Source organism: Colletotrichum fructicola (assembly GCF_000319635.2).
Source record: "Colletotrichum fructicola Nara gc5 chromosome Unknown KSG_Nara_v1_contig07, whole genome shotgun sequence".
NCBI lineage: Eukaryota > Fungi > Ascomycota > Sordariomycetes > Glomerellales > Glomerellaceae > Colletotrichum > Colletotrichum fructicola.
Genome location: NW_027094057.1, coordinates 3409261 through 3424348, shown reverse-complemented (window position 1 = coordinate 3424348; position 15088 = coordinate 3409261). Strand labels below are relative to the sequence as shown.

General features: G+C 53.1%; 6 protein-coding genes across 6 annotated transcripts; 4 read left to right on the top strand and 2 right to left on the bottom strand.

Annotated features, from left to right (window-relative positions):
- Positions 1 to 186: 186 nt before the first annotated feature.
- Positions 187 to 1707, bottom strand: ivoB-1 (N-acetyl-6-hydroxytryptophan oxidase ivoB; the record flags this gene model as incomplete). The annotated part of the gene is made up of 7 exons (XM_032030208.1): positions 187 to 380; positions 487 to 577; positions 658 to 869; positions 940 to 990; positions 1042 to 1280; positions 1337 to 1350; positions 1426 to 1707. The coding sequence occupies 7 exons, from the start codon at positions 1705 to 1707 to the stop codon at positions 187 to 189; spliced, it is 1083 nt and encodes a 360-aa protein (XP_031890268.1).
- A 1597-nt stretch (positions 1708 to 3304) lies between these two features.
- On the top strand, positions 3305 to 4011 carry CGGC5_v012661 (uncharacterized protein; the record flags this gene model as incomplete). The annotated part of the gene is made up of 4 exons (XM_032030209.1): positions 3305 to 3391; positions 3480 to 3563; positions 3723 to 3913; positions 3969 to 4011. The coding sequence occupies 4 exons, from the start codon at positions 3305 to 3307 to the stop codon at positions 4009 to 4011; spliced, it is 405 nt and encodes a 134-aa protein (XP_031890264.1).
- A 622-nt stretch (positions 4012 to 4633) lies between these two features.
- On the bottom strand, positions 4634 to 6052 carry CGGC5_v012660 (Sterol uptake control protein 2; the record flags this gene model as incomplete). Its single annotated transcript, XM_066152731.1, has 3 exons — positions 4634 to 5069; positions 5322 to 5848; positions 5984 to 6052. 3 exons carry the CDS (start codon positions 6050 to 6052, stop codon positions 4634 to 4636), a joined length of 1032 nt encoding a protein of 343 aa, XP_066008060.1.
- An 872-nt stretch (positions 6053 to 6924) lies between these two features.
- RTM1-1 (Protein RTM1) lies at positions 6925 to 7961 on the top strand (the record flags this gene model as incomplete). Its single annotated transcript, XM_032030211.1, has 3 exons — positions 6925 to 7105; positions 7180 to 7431; positions 7480 to 7961. 3 exons carry the CDS (start codon positions 6925 to 6927, stop codon positions 7959 to 7961), a joined length of 915 nt encoding a protein of 304 aa, XP_031890262.1.
- Positions 7962 to 9081: 1120 nt separating this feature from the next.
- Positions 9082 to 11090, top strand: CGGC5_v012658 (uncharacterized protein; the record flags this gene model as incomplete). The annotated part of the gene is made up of 2 exons (XM_066152730.1): positions 9082 to 10490; positions 10544 to 11090. 2 exons carry the CDS (start codon positions 9082 to 9084, stop codon positions 11088 to 11090), a joined length of 1956 nt encoding a protein of 651 aa, XP_066007925.1.
- Positions 11091 to 12878: 1788 nt separating this feature from the next.
- Positions 12879 to 14345, top strand: mtr-3 (N amino acid transport system protein; the record flags this gene model as incomplete). The annotated part of the gene is made up of 2 exons (XM_032030214.1): positions 12879 to 13063; positions 13115 to 14345. 2 exons carry the CDS (start codon positions 12879 to 12881, stop codon positions 14343 to 14345), a joined length of 1416 nt encoding a protein of 471 aa, XP_031890261.1.
- Between the last annotated feature and the right edge of the window lie 743 nt (positions 14346 to 15088).

Sequence of the window (15088 nt, the reverse complement as noted above, 5' to 3'; positions counted from 1 at the left end):
AGGGATTTCAAGGTTTGTGTGAGCGCTGAAGTTCTCAATAATGGGGGTTGCAACGAGGATAATGGGTCTTTCTTTTTTAAATGATGAAGCAAAGCATCTTCGATATAATCTCGAGGTGAATTGCCACGATGATCTCAGATGGAAATCTACAATGATTATTTTCAGAATAGAAGTGGACCGCTTGCCTCATTTGTACTCATAGCAAAAGGGTCCCCCCTGAATGTCCATCACTTCAGCAACAGTCATATTCCCACTGAAGTTCGGGAAAGACAACGGGTACTGCAGAGTGATGTTCTCGTAGGCGACATCTCCGAAGAAGTTGAAAGGGTAGGCCCATATAATGTCAGGTCCGCCAATGTCCATCTTACGAGCTGGCCAGTCTATGGGAGTACTGCTGTCAGCAAGGAGTCTTCAATTGGTGTTGGAAATTAAAAATAAAAGTTAGGTGATGAGACACGGGGGTCCAGCAAGCAGAAGGTCACCTACTCATGCGTTGCCACTCGTTCCAGATCTTGTCCAGAGCGCCGTGAATGAAGTAGAAAACGGGATCGCCAGGCGACGAATACATATCAGCAACCTGTCGGACAATCTCGAATTAGCTCGGGAAAATCACCGGCAACCAGTTGACAGCTTAAGTAGGTACGGAAGGTGACTTACATCTCCAACTGCACCACCGATTCCCAAGTGCATCCCCGCGTGCAGTGTCATGCCGCTAACCTGCATACTGTATCCCTGAACATGCAAGTTGAACTCGTCAAATGAGGTCGCGGACAGGGTTCGGTTGATGACTTCATCACTAAGAGCGCTCGTGATAATGGGCAGGCTGAAATCACGGCGGAGGCAGTGGGGAGTAAACTCGACCGAATAACCTGCGTCAGATAGTTAGCAATGACAACGCTGGTGAAATGACTCTGACGGAAGAAAAGTATAGGATTGTACCGAGGCCCATGGGAACAGTAATATTAGCGAAAGGACCGTCTTGGACGCAGCCTGAACCATCAAGTTAGCTGGCGCATGCAAGAGAATTCTGGGTGTACTAACCGCCACCAGATCTCTCCGGGATCTCGATCGGTTTCTGAACGGGGAACTCCTCCGGATCGGTAACATCTGCAATGTACGGCCCATTTCCTCCGACACCGTAAATGTTATCAAAGACGGGTGACTTGGCGAAGCCCTCGGCGGTGTTGTCTAACCCCATATTCCAGTACGGAAGGGTGCCTTTTAAATCACATTTGGTGCGCAGCTCTGACTCGAAGAGATACAGCATCCAGCGATGCCATCTACTATTCATTAGCCACGAGGCCCATACTGACTCCCTTAGGGTTTGTGAAGCTACGGAAGGAACGGTCCCTATTATGTGGTTCAATCAGCTTACTTCCTTCCAAACCATAGATTTGATAACTTGTTGCCCCGAGCATTACTCACGTTGAAATGAACTTGCTTGGTCATGTAAATGTGCATTCCCTGGAAATCGTCGTATCGGGACTTCGCCCCGGGCCACAAGTCGTTACCCTCGGACGGAAGGGCCATCAGACATTTTATAGAATCGATGTAGTCCAGCCTCTGTTCCAAAGACAGCTGTCGCCATTCGTGTCTGATGAGAGGATCGGCGCAAGCTTCGACATTCGTGTTGTTGGCGGGCGCGGCGGCAGCGCTGAGGAAATGGAGGCCCGCGACGGCCAAAAGGGCTAGAGAAACAGACCTCATGACGGAAGCTAGGCTTGAGGGAGCAATAACTTTGTTCCAAAGACTCAATTTTCAAACAGAAGTTACGGTCAGTGAAGAACTGGAGAAAATTCCGCCTTATATGTGGACGTCAATACTCGACGCAAATTCTTCCGGCATGCGGCTTGGCTGCATGCCATCGGGTTGTGGGATGCAACGTTCGCCAACAGCTCATCAGCTTGGTATCATCTCCACCTGCACGAGCGGGCTCGTAACCGTTTTTAGGAAGTCGGAAGGGGCTTCCAGCTGCACGTTGGTTCGTCCGTGTCCGCCGCCTGCCAGATATTTCCAGAGAGTCGCACGGCTTTGAGAGCTTACCATGGTGTTATTTCTTAACTTCCCATCGTTCTGGAAACTCTAGAATAATGCCCACCGCACCAAAACTGAGTCACCCGTTGCTGCCGACGAGACAGACGAGCTAAATAGCTGTCATGCAACAACGGATGACTGAAGGTGACTTCCCGAGACCAGCCGGCCAGCCGACCGGGGTCCGCGCCTTAGCGTGCGGCGTCGAAAAAGAGTAGAGACCCGGTCCCTGCTAGCGCTCCCGGGGACAGCAACTGTCTAATCACGGCTTGTCCATCCCAAATTGATCTGACCCCATGTAAATCGATCCCCTTACCCAGTCATGTTGGAAGAGACGGGGTTGTGGTCATGATGTTGGCCTTCTGCAACATTATGGGGCATATTCATAGGCGAAGATGCAGAATGCAAGCGGTCCTATCAAGTACTGGATGGAAGCGACCTGCCCGGGCTTCGTTCGCAAGGGTTCCGCTTAGGTTGCAGGGCTAGCTAGCGGCTGATGTTGGTCCAGGGTTGCGATCCGGTGTGTTTCAATCACGGTTGCGAAGAACATCGAAAAGCCCCGTGATGGCATCCCTACGATTCCTTGGTCATACAGGACAGCCACCAAAAGGCGCCCGGCAAATATGATGTCACAGACACTTCAGTTTAGCTCTTCTCCAGACTCGATAAAAGTTTGTCTGACCTTGACGACCCTCAGGACTCAACTCTGACAGCACTTTGAATTTCTTCAACCTTCTCTCGGTGGTCCGTGTGCTTATGGTGGATGTTGTGAGTAACCAACCAGAGAGCTCTTAGTTTCAGAGAAATGGGTACATTTTTACCAGCGCCCGGTCAACTCTCTACCCTCGATAGAAGCAACAGCTTCATAGTACAGACAGTTTTCCATGTCTCAAAGGTTTCAACAAGCCTCAATCACGTACTTATACCGCTGAACCGAGACATCTTTCAATCTATTCCGCTATCTCAAGACATAGAACGGGGAAGACATCTTCATGTTGAAGGCTATGATTAGTTGTGGTGTTGTAGATAGAGAGTTTCCCCGGCAAGGCAACTCGCGCCTTCATAGGTAAGTAGCCATAGAGGTCTCTCTGCGAAGCCTAGGTTATCCTAGCCCTAGGACTTTTCCCGGTTAGAGTTATCCAGGAGCCACAGAAATGTGCCTACAGGCAGCAAATGTCTATAAAAGAGTTTAGAAGGGAAGAGAATCTTGCAGCCGCCTCTTCCCATCTCCATACTCTTCACCACCAATATTGTCCTCGCAACCCCCACCAACATGCATCTCTCATCCGTGATCATCGGGGCCTGCCTCCTCGCCATCGGCGCAAACGCCGATCCCGTCAAAGGCACAATCTTCTACGGCGTAAGTCGATCCCAGACTCCCCCTTCATTCAAGACTACCGGGGGGCGACCCCCAAAAGCGAAAGAAACCTCAGACTGACAACTACTAGAAATGCGACAAACAGACCAACATGTGCGTCATGATAAACACCCTGAGGCCGGATACGAACTGGTCGCTGCCTTGCAAGTATCTCGTACGTCACCCTCGCAGGACAGGAAAAGCAGCAACCCACACACAAAACCCAAACTGCTACCCCCCCATCCCCTACGCCGTCTGTATCTCCCGAGGGAGAAAACCGATCTCATCTCCCTCGACCATTCACATCGCTAACACGCCCCACCCCAAAACACAGTGCCACGTAGACGGCGCCGACTGCTGGTACGCGACCGACCGCACCGTCAGCGGCGTGCGCTGGCCCCCGTCCACGGACATGGTCTCCTGCAGCAACAACAACATGCCCCAAGGCCACAAGCGACCTTTAATCTTCCCGGATCCTGAATCGTTCAGACCTTTCTTCAAGCCTTTAGAGAACTTCCCGGACTTGTGAGTAACTCGGGGCACTGGACCTTATGCGATGACCGCGTGCTAACTTCTTCAGCTCCAAATTGGGGGGCCGACGAGCCGTGAAGTTTAAGGCTTGAAGCGTGCGATCGATGGAGTAGATGGATCAGGGGGTGTTTTTCGGCGCCGGGCTTGGAGAAGAGTGTAGGCGAGCCACCAGTGCCAATATCCAAAATTTATCAGTTGAAATTCCAAGGTGTGTTGGCGTTCAGGCAAGCAGGGTATTGAGTAAGCTCTAATTAGTCGGGCGTGAGTCCCTGGCTGGCTCGAGACCACTAGGTTCACAAGCAGGGCACACCGCCAACCATAGAAAACACAGAGGTAGTTTCTACACAGCCTTGATTCATGATCAATAAGTCATGTTTGTCTCCTGCGTAATCCATCATGTTTGTCCCCAAATATCGGGCTCAAAGAGATTAATTGTTGTTTTTAACTATTGCGAGAGTGACATAGCACATGCGTCTTGAGTACCTCTTCACTACTGTCTGCTTATTATGTGGTCAAGGTTGTAGTGGTGGTGGAGGGAGTACTGGGAGGCTGGCGAAACCTTTTCCGGAGCCTTTAGACTGGCGCGACCAGACAGGACTTGAAGGCCAGTAAATACTCACGACTCAGCATTCCTGATGGGCTACAGCACCACGAAATCCCTCGCCTCAATTTGGGCCGTCATTTCTTAGACATTTTACGGTAATAATGTGCGTCTCATATCGGCCCGTAAAGCTCAAATACCTGCCTCCTCGGCCACTTCACCATCTCCAGCAACGCAGGATGCTCCGCCAGAACAGTATCCGTAACCTCGAACAGCCTCCGACTCCACCCCTGCAAGAACCAATACCTCTGCTCCAACACACACAGCGGAATCGCAAAGTACGACAGAAGCACCATACTGAACGGGTTCTGCGCCTGAATATCCGCCATGAGGTTCTCTGAGATGACGTAGGGCCAGAAGAGAATCATGCCCACCTCAACGTTGGTACCGGCATGTGCCATGAAGTAGATGGCCTTTTCGAGCTCCTCTACGGCCTTGAGATACTCGTCGCGGCAGTCTTCGCTGAGGGTTTCTTGGAAGAAGGTTCCGAGCTCTGTAAATGCTTGAAAGATGTCGGGGGGTAGGGGCGACAAATGCATTGGTGGATTTCTATGGACTACATGTTAATAGGTCTGGTGTATCGGAGGTGTTCGTGTCGGGGTCTACGCTTGCCTGTAATTGACATCCTCGGGGTCTATTGTCCAGATACCGTGCACCAAGGCGGCAAACTTGGTTTTGGTCAAGCGTCCCTGATATGGCTCGAGCACCGCACGAATACCCCTCACAAACAGGAACAACTCCAAGATATTCGGAATGGTTTCCGTTTCGTTCCCCATGCGCACGGGTACGGAGGACACGTACATGACTACAATGGAGGCGAAGCTGAAGAACGTTTGCCAGTTGGTGTCGTTGATGTTGTGCAGCTCGGACCGGAACCCCTCAAGGCCAGCATTTTGGTGTGCCGTTGCGAGGTCAAGATACGTCTCCCGTTCTGGGGGTATCAAGTACGCCTTGTGTAAAGCAGACAAGGTGAGGATGCCGTGCATGACGAAAGGGCACGCGTACCCGATTTCCGGGAGATTCACGCGCCACACGTACTGCATGTCAGGACGGACGGCTAGTGAGTCGGCGGTGGCTAGTGTGTAGTGATGCATGAGCTCCAAACCGCGACCCCAGATTTCAATGGTGGGTGCTGATGGGATCATACGGGTACGGTCTGCCACCATGTCGAGGAAGCCATATTTAGAACGGGGGCTTGATCCATCAGCGGAAGACGGGGCGTGTGGCCGTTGGGGGTTGATGTCGCTGGGAGAGTTGCGAGAAGTTGATAGGCTGCAGACTATGCCATGTCTGGAACAATTGAAGCAGGACGGGTATGCCTCGTCGCACTGGAGCAGTCAGTGACACCATGCTCCATTGGCTCGATAACAAGAGAGTGGCGCCAGGGCGGGCGCCGCGAAATAACGTTGCCGCGTGTTCATCGCGTGCCGTGGTACCGGAGCCAAGGGGTAGACGTCGCTTACCTTTACTTTTCTCCGTTTGCAGTCCCTGCATCCGTTGCGACTCTTTGTATGGGATCGTCGAGTTGCCATTGGATCGGTGGGGGCTGGCGGCCAATACCTTAAGTAGGAGGGTGTTTGTCTGATGTTTCGGACGGGATCTCTCCACGCAGCTAATCTTGACAGTTGACAAACCGCTACCAGAGGTGTGTCTTGGTGAGAAGAAGGACGGCGGATGGCGTACGAACCCGCGGGTTCGGATCGAATAAGAGGAATCTTGGTGGCAGTCAAGCCAAGGAGAATGCGAGTATCAAAGATGAAAACAGCGGGTCGATACGAGACAAAAGCGAATACTCGCAATTGCGGGGCATCTCTCCTTAGTTCAGCGGGTCTCCCGACGCTTGTCATGTCCCCGAAGGTCCAAAACCATGGGCATCCCGGTCAACTCGTCAGCCCTTGCGCCCGTAGTGTTGCCCAGCCGTACTCCGGGTGCCGTGATTGGTTCCGTATTTCGTACACTAGCTGTACGGTTGGAGGCTCCATCTGTCCCGATTCTAATGATACAAATACTCGGGATCGCGGGTCCTCTGTGGCGCAGTGATACTCGGATCTCACTTCATTGGAGAAATTTGTCAGTCGCAGGCCCCCAAGACCTGCCGTTTGCTGAGCAAAATGTCAATTCTTTGGCTGACAACAGGGCGAATGCAGTCCTTTCGATGGACCAGACTTGGCGCGTCCTCCTCAGGAGGGCGCAAGCATAACAAACGACCGCCCACTGAGAGATAGAAATATCCCCAGCTTCCTCCTTGTTCATCGGTCAAACAACTTCTCGACATCAGCAAACGACGCAGAGAATAACACCGACATTCCTTACAATACTCGTCCTCGTCCTTTGCCGTTGGCTGCCTTGCGCGAATCGATACGACGACAATCTTTGCCAAGAGACCGATTTCGAAACCACCACAATGGCACGAGCGTGCAATCCCGACTATGTCAACGCACAATGGGCCTTCTACCGATTTGAGCCCTCGACGGCGGCTGCGATCTTCTTCTGCGTGGCCTTTATCTTGACTACTGCGCTGCACCTATTTCAGATGATTCGCACAAAGACGTGGTACTTGACTGCGTTTGTCATTGGCGGTTTCTGTAAGCTTGCTTGCTGTTGAATGGGAGAGGACATCTCCAGTTGGGTCGGCGAGCTAACAAGGCTGATTTTGCAGGCGAGTTAATCGGCTATGCTGCCCGCGCGAAGAACACGATGGAAGACCCTGGCTGCTGGACCCTCGGACCGTACATTATCCAGAACGTCCTGCTCCTGATTGCTCCGGCCCTGATGGCAGCCTCGATCTACATGATTCTCGGTCGGATCATCATGTTGACGGATGGAGAGAGCCACGCGCTAATCAAGAGGCGCTGGCTCACCAAGGCTTTCGTCTCTGGCGACGTGCTGTCTCTGCTTCTCCAATCCAGCGGTATGTATATCCAAGCCCCAGCTTGAGAAAAGATGCTGATGGCCACAGGTGGTGGAATGATGGCGGCTGCCGGCCAGGGCAACAACTTCATGGAGATTGGCGAGAAGACCATCATCGTCGGTCTCTTCGTCCAGCTCTTCGTGTTCGGCTTCTTCATCGTCACGGCGGCACTCTTCCATCGTCGCATGGCTCTTGTGCCGACGGCCAAAGCCCACCAGCCCGAGATCCGGTGGAAGTACTACCTCCTGACGCTGTATGTCACCAGTGTCCTGATTTGGGTGCGAAGCGTCTTCCGTGTGATCGAGTACCTGCAGGGCAACAAGGGAGAACTTATGACGACGGAGGTGTACATTTACATCTTCGATGCGACGCTCATGTTCCTCGTCATGGTATGGATGAACTGGTTCCACCCCAGCGAGATCGGCCTCCTGCTCCGTGGCGAGCCGCCCATCAAGAACGGGTTGGAGCTGATGAAGATGGGTGGCAACTTCCGAAAGATGCAGCACGAGAACAGCAGCATGAGCGTGTAAGCTTGTTGGGAATTATCGGAGAATAATGGAATCGTCGAGCTTTGGTCAGGATGATGGATGTTCGCTGGCTGAGGAGAACTGTCAATAAGCCAGTCTATGCAAGAGGAGTTCGGGGTAGCAGTCTCACCATTCTGCTTGAGACGTTTCTTTTGTTTGGGATTTCTGTGTTTGGGACAGAAACTTGGGATGTGATATCTAGAAGGGCGGGCTGCGACATGGCAGTCCTCATGGAATGATGGGAGCTCAATGGCGGAATTCGGCATCAGCGCCATCACGGCCTGCGAAAGCGTGCCATAATCTTGTTCGGATTTCTCGGCCAAAGCTGCCCTTCTTTCGGTTGACGTGACACAATTGACGGGAAGGTAGTTGTTCTTCTGCAATGCAATATTGTAGAATGAGGTCGAAGTAGCAAAAAAAAGACCAGGCATCCTGGAAGTGAGCCGGGAACATGTTGGCTCGAGTGGTTCCTTCCCCAATCTTCGAGATGCAGCCCGAGGCTTATCGCCACAGTCAACAGGGGTTCTTGTCGCCGATAAGACAAGCGAGGAAGCGCACAGACCACAGCTGCCCACTGCGGGGTAGGGATCTGCAGCACGACAAGGGCGATTACAGCGCCGGTCGCTGCACTGACCGACTCAAGCTTGCTGATTGGTCGAAGCTTCGGTGTGCGAGGGCCAACAGCAGCTGAATAGCTCCCACTCCCGCCAAAGAAAACCCACGGCAGCCTGCAGCTGCCTGCCTCACCGGTGAGACAAGGACACTCAGCCTGAGGCGCTTCTTTGCGTCCCGTCCGTCCGCCTCCGGGTCAAGGCAGGCAGACAGGACTGGACTGGACCAGAATCCGCCTCCTTCTGTCCGCGTCACCGCTGCTGACTTGGGCACCTGGAGGGACCAGAAAGAGCCACCTATTCAATTGCCCTTACGCACTTTTCCTACCTTCCACATCCTTGCTGCAGGGACTCCCTCCATCTTTCCGTCCCATCTCGACTTCCCCGCCCGACCAGGTGCCACCTCACCGATTCACGACCTACCGTAACTTCTGCAACCCCAGACCATCACCCTCCATCTTCACGTCCATCGGCCAACGTCCCAGCGACCATCCTCGGCGCCAACGGCCATCATGGCTTCGCGCGAGAGCTTCGGCAAGATTGGCTCGGACGACGATTGGGAGGAGATTGCCGACAACTATTCCGTCAAGTCGCTATCCTCCGACGACGAAGAAGACGAGAAGCCCGCCGCGTCTCCCGTCCCGACTCGATCCAAAGTCGACTCTCCTCCTCGCAGTCAGACGTCTCCTACTCGACATGCTCCTCAAGTCACTGCAAGCCACGATGCGAACGAGGCGAACACGTCCGATCTAGGACATGCCCTATCAAAGATGGATATTGGCACTCAGTCTGCTCCTAGACCAACCAGCCCCGTGTCTGTCGACAAGGTGGCGACGATCAAGACCACGTCCGCATCGAAGCCAAAGGCCCCGCCGCCGCCGAGCCAGCAAGATGTAAGACAACCTACCGCATCGTCTCCCCGGGAAGACTCTCAACGGCCACAATATCCCCGTGCCCCCACGTTAGGAAACGTCTATCGATACACGAAAGCACCAGCCGCGGCTACAGATAACGCCACCCTTTCCTCTTTCGCATTCCCCGACGAAAAAACAAGACGTGCTTACATGCTTGAATGCGGTCCTCCTCTCCCTAATTCTGCTCGAGCTCCGCGAAGTCGACCTACAGTATCGAGCACATGTGCCATTGAACATAAGAGACCAGAGGATATCTTCACACCACAGTCCAATGCCTCAAAGACATCTGATGTCAGCAATGAATCAACCTATCCTATCCTGCCGTACAATGATGCAACCCAGGAGTTGGGCAGCTGGAAACAGCCAACAATGGGCAAAGTCACTTCCACTCCTCTCAAGAATCTGAATCCCCAGGAGTCGGGCCCCAGAAGAGACGCGAAAGGCGCTCCGAGAATCGGCGCCATGTCATTGGAAGGGTTTACTGAACAAGAGCGAAAGCCGAAAGAGGTGTTCTCGCAATATGGGGCGTCCTTTGGTGCATCGACCCATGACACGATACCAGTATCTCTTGGCGACACACTGGACCTCGACGAGACCTCCACAGATCCCATCGTCATCGACAATGCCCTACAGTCTCTTTCACGCATGCTACGATATACCAGCCCAGCACTTTGCATAATGCATCTGAAGCATGCGACGAAGGTCCTCCCTGCTTGCAAGTCTCTTCTGGCTCAGGTTGACAGTCTCACGCCCATCCTTGCCGGCTATGCAGCAAAGTGCAATCAACCCACTACCACGGCGAGAGACGTCCCGCTGGATGCTAGTCTGATGATGTGGATCGCTTCACTGAGCCGCACTTTGTGGGAGATTGGTTTTGAATTCAAGATCGTCGAGTCCAACAATCCTGGCTCAAGCAGTCCAAAGCGTGCTCCTTCGCTTGAGACATTGGTTGGTGAGCTTGAGAGCGCCGCGAAGCAAATGGACGAATTTCTCCCCATCATTCAAGCGTAAGCTATCATTTCATACACCGCGTCGTAGCTTATTGGCTAACCCTGGGCAGTGATTTCGCCGAATTTCAGAAGAAGCCAATGTATGTTTTCCCTGGTATCACAGCGGCACCCGCACCCAAATACGAGATCGAAACTCCCAATGACTATCAACGACCTCGCATCCGGCAGACTATGTATGGCCTGAAAAAGGAACTGCAGCATGCCATTTCCATCCTGAAAGACTGTCAGAGATGGCTTCCTGACGCTGCCAAGGTTATAGTGGGTGATGTTACTAATGGCATGGGCATTCTTTTCGATGTCGTTGGCGGCATCATGGCCAGCAATGGTCCGGCGTGGATAGAAGGCCTGACGTCGGAGACTGGAAGGCCCAGACTCATCAACTACTCCGAGTTCGGAAACCTGGATCCCATCGTAATCGAGGACTACAGCGCTCGCATCCAACAGATATGTGGCTTGGTTCACATTGACGCAGCTGAAAGCCGTACGTGGTCCGAGGAAATGATTCGGGAGCATCACGTTTGCATGCTCATCGAGCAGCAACAAATCGACTCGTTGGAGCACATTGTTTCAGTCTTGAAGGGGATGCTGCTTCGTTAACCGATGCCAAGTCTCATACGGAATGGCTTTGCAGAAGGCTGGAATCGTGTTAATGGTAAGTCGAGTCTAGAACACCCACTTTACGGAGTCTCTGGAGTTTGCTTGCTGGGTATGAAAAAGAATTGGTCCTGTACAACTCCGCTCTTGGAACAGAACTACTGATGAATCATGAATTTTATTTCATGTTTGGACGTCGGAAAAGATTACGGTAATGCAGTTGACAGAAAATACCTAGGCAGTAAAGTAGTTAAGTAGGTATCGGTCCCAGTCCATAGCCTAAACAGGATAATTATTTATCGAGTTCAACTTGATCATACGAATTCACCAACCCCGGCTGCTTCGGGCTTCTCTCTTCTGAATTAAGTACCACTGGTCATATCAGGGGCCCCTGCACCTTGTACATGGAACAACATCAGCTATGGGAATTGTTACCAAAAGTCAAAATCGAAAGGACTATCAATCGGGATATTCTGGTAATACTTAGGCATCCTCGGCAATGTGACACCCCTTTTGACATGATGAATACCACGTTCTTCCCTTAATGTTGATTGAGAGTTAGGCGTAGTGTGCCTCAAGCGGACGAATGTAGATAGTGGGCTAGCTGCATATGCATAAGCATGCTTTGAAGCCATTTTCAAACACTTTAATCAACATCCGAGTGAGAGCGACGGACTGTTTACATTCCTCAAACGTAAATCAACACAAGACTCGTGTATGCAACAGTTCCCCCGTGATCATCAACTCCACCCGTTGTAGCCATTACGTGAACGCGGCTTGCGATCTGCCGTTGCTGGATAGCGCAGACCTGCCAAGCGCGCCCTTTGAACATTTCACAGGGTCACGCGTTTCGAAACGCGGGGGAGACATGCTGCATAGGGGCTATCGATCTGGTTGACGTTGGATTAAGGTATGCAAACCGGCATGACTCGCGGCTGCTGCCGCACCCCCTTTCCAAAGTCACCCTCGTCCGTCTGCCGTGCCGGCCGGCAACTCTCTCCCTTCCGTCCTCTCATCGGGGAACAATTAGCAACATCTGCAGTTCGGTACCGGCGTTTTCTCATGCCACGAAACATCAGTCACACCTCGGAAAGAGAGGAAAAATCGAATCGGCCTTCTGACCGTGGGCCCGTGGCGGTTCTCCCATAGTGCGCGCGCCCCGTGGATCCCGGAAAGGGGTCCAGAGCGGGCCCCGCCAAGTGGATTGCAAGACGTAACGAAAACGCCGAATTTTCGCCCGCCGTCTGATTTTGTAGCGGAGGTTCCAGATGCAGTAGCACCTTGTTAAATTTTCAATTCAGTCATCGTGTCAGAAAAGTCTGGCTCCGACAACGGGGTCATCCCATGTGTCCAGGTTTTTGGGGGCAGGTTTGGGGTGGCGTGGGAAGACGGAAGAGCCGTGAGTCAATGGGTGTGGTGTGGGTTGATGATGGGAATGTGCTTCCCTCTTAAAATGTTTATCCCCCCTTCCGCCCTTCTGCCACGAGTGCCGACGAGAACCGCGCAAACGCACATCAGAAGGACCAGAGAATCCGGGGCCCCTCAAACCTAAATCATCCCGTATGCAACAGGCTTGATTTCCCGATTTGCTCCACAAGCCGCTCCCCGAAAGCTGCATGTCGGCCTGAGTCCCTCTTTGTCCTGCCATCTCATCGGACCGCTCCACCGGACGCGAACAGGTTCCACCAACAACAACTCTCAGCTTGAACCTGTGAGAGGATCGTGAGGCCATACAAGTTCGCCAGTCCACATCACTCGGCTTCAACCGATCTCTTTTCCCGGGAATTCAACATGGGAAAGGACACAGAGGCCACGAGGGCGCCCGTCGACCCTGAGAGCCAGGCCAAGGCCGACGCGCCAGCTGGCTCCAAAGTAGTCCAGGATCAGCCGCCAGCCTTCTCCTCGTCGAGCCACATCGGCGGCGTTGGCGAGAACGACGAGGGCGAGTTGATCAACTTCAAGACCCTCCACTGGCTGTCAGTCCCCCCAACCCTTCAAACCTCACACCCCGACTAACCCTCCCCCAGACAAGGAGGCATCGTGCTCGTAGCAGAGACCGTATCCCTGGGAATCCTCTCCCTCCCCTCCGTCCTCGCCACCGTCGGCCTCGTCCCGGGCGTCATCCTCATCTGCACCATCTCCGCGCTGGCCACCTACTCGGGCCTCCTCCTCGCCGAGTTCCGCAAGCAGTACCCCTTCGTGCAGCACTTCGGCGACGCCGTCGAGCTCATCGGCAAGCCCATCGGCCTGGGCGGCGTCTTCCGCGAGGTCTTCGGCTGGGCGCAGACGATCCTGCAGGTCTTCCTCATGGGCGGGCACATCCTGCTCTGGACCATCTGCATGAACACGCTGACCAACAGCGCGACGTGCACCGTCGTGTGGGCGGCCGTCGGCATGATCGCGTTCTGGATCTTCAACGTGCCGCGGACGCTCAAGTACACGAGCTGGATGTCCGCCGCGTCGTGCGTGTCGATTGTGGTTGCGGTGCTGATTACGGTTGTGGACGTGGCGATTGAGAAGCCGATTGGGAGCGGGTCGGTGGACATCTTCCGCAAGCTCGGGTTCTCGCCGGCGTTTTTGGCCGTGACGAATATTGCGGGCGCTTTTTCGAGTCATTCCATCTTCTTCAGCGTCATTGCGGAGTTTAAGAACCCGGACGACTGGCCGAAGGCCCTTGCATTTTTGCAGATTACGGATACGACGCTGTACCTGATCTCGGCTGTGATCATCTACGTCTACGCCGGGCCCGATGTCCCGTCCCCGGCGTTGTCGGCGGCGGGTAGCGCCACGATCCGGAAGGCGATTTGGGGCGTTGCGATTCCGACGATTGCGATTGCGGCTGTGATCTACGCGCACGTTGCGTCGCAGTACATCTTCACGCGTATCTTCGGCAACACGAAGCATGTTGTTAGGCGGACGAAGCTGTCCACAGTCGCGTGGCTGCTCGTGACCCTTGGTATTTGGGGTATTGGCATGGTGATTTCGGAGTCGATCCCGGTGTTCAACAACCTCCTAGGACTCGTGTCTGCGGCCTTCGCAAGCTGGTTTTCGTTCGGGCTGCCGGGCATCTTTTGGTTGTGGATGCACTACGGCAACTGGTTCAGCAACTGGAAGCAGAAGACGCAGTTCTTCTTTACGTCGCTCCTCCTGGTTGTAGGTATCCTGCTGTGTGTTTTGGGACTTTGGGTGTCCATTGAGTCGATTGCGAGTGCTTCGGGATCGAAACCGTGGACTTGCGCCAGCAATGCGGCTGAATAAAATGTTATTGTGGTCTTGGAGAGAATTGGATAAGGTGAAGGCTATTTCTATCTGTTGCATGAAAGTTGATACTGCAGATAATGCCCTAATAAGTATTGTACTTCATTTGTTCTAGTTTATTGAGTCTGGAGTCAACCTCTCATATGCGGCCGAGCCAACAGACCCCGCGACCAGGGTATGCAAAAGTTCACGGGACGACATCATCCAAGGGCTTCACTGCGATTTATCCTCCTTCCGAAGGGGGGAATTCTGGCGGGCGGGGTTACGTGGGCAGGGATCATTTCCACCTTCGTCAAAAACATCTACTAACTTTTGATCTGCGAAATGTTCATGATACTGCTAAATTTTCATGTGTCTCAGTAGCTATATTTCCTTTGTACTTGGTGACTTTGATAAGGATGATCGATCATAGTGGACGACGAAAATAGACGACGACGATAGACGACGATAGTAACAATAATAGTAACGGTAAAAGTAACGATAGTAGCGACGATAGCAGTAACGGCGATGACAGCAAGAGCCACCGGAAAAGCAGTCACTCTAGCACAGGAAAACTAGGCCGTCTCTTGTTCCCAGATAGGAATGTGACGCAACAATGCCGAAGGGTTACGTAACTCGGTGCTGGCACGTAACGTAGTACCAATGATGATACACCGCAAGCATCGCTTAGAGGCTGCCTGCAGCACTGCCATCAATCAGGCACCTGCCACCTATAAGAATAGCCTGGCCCCCCATGGCCGAGA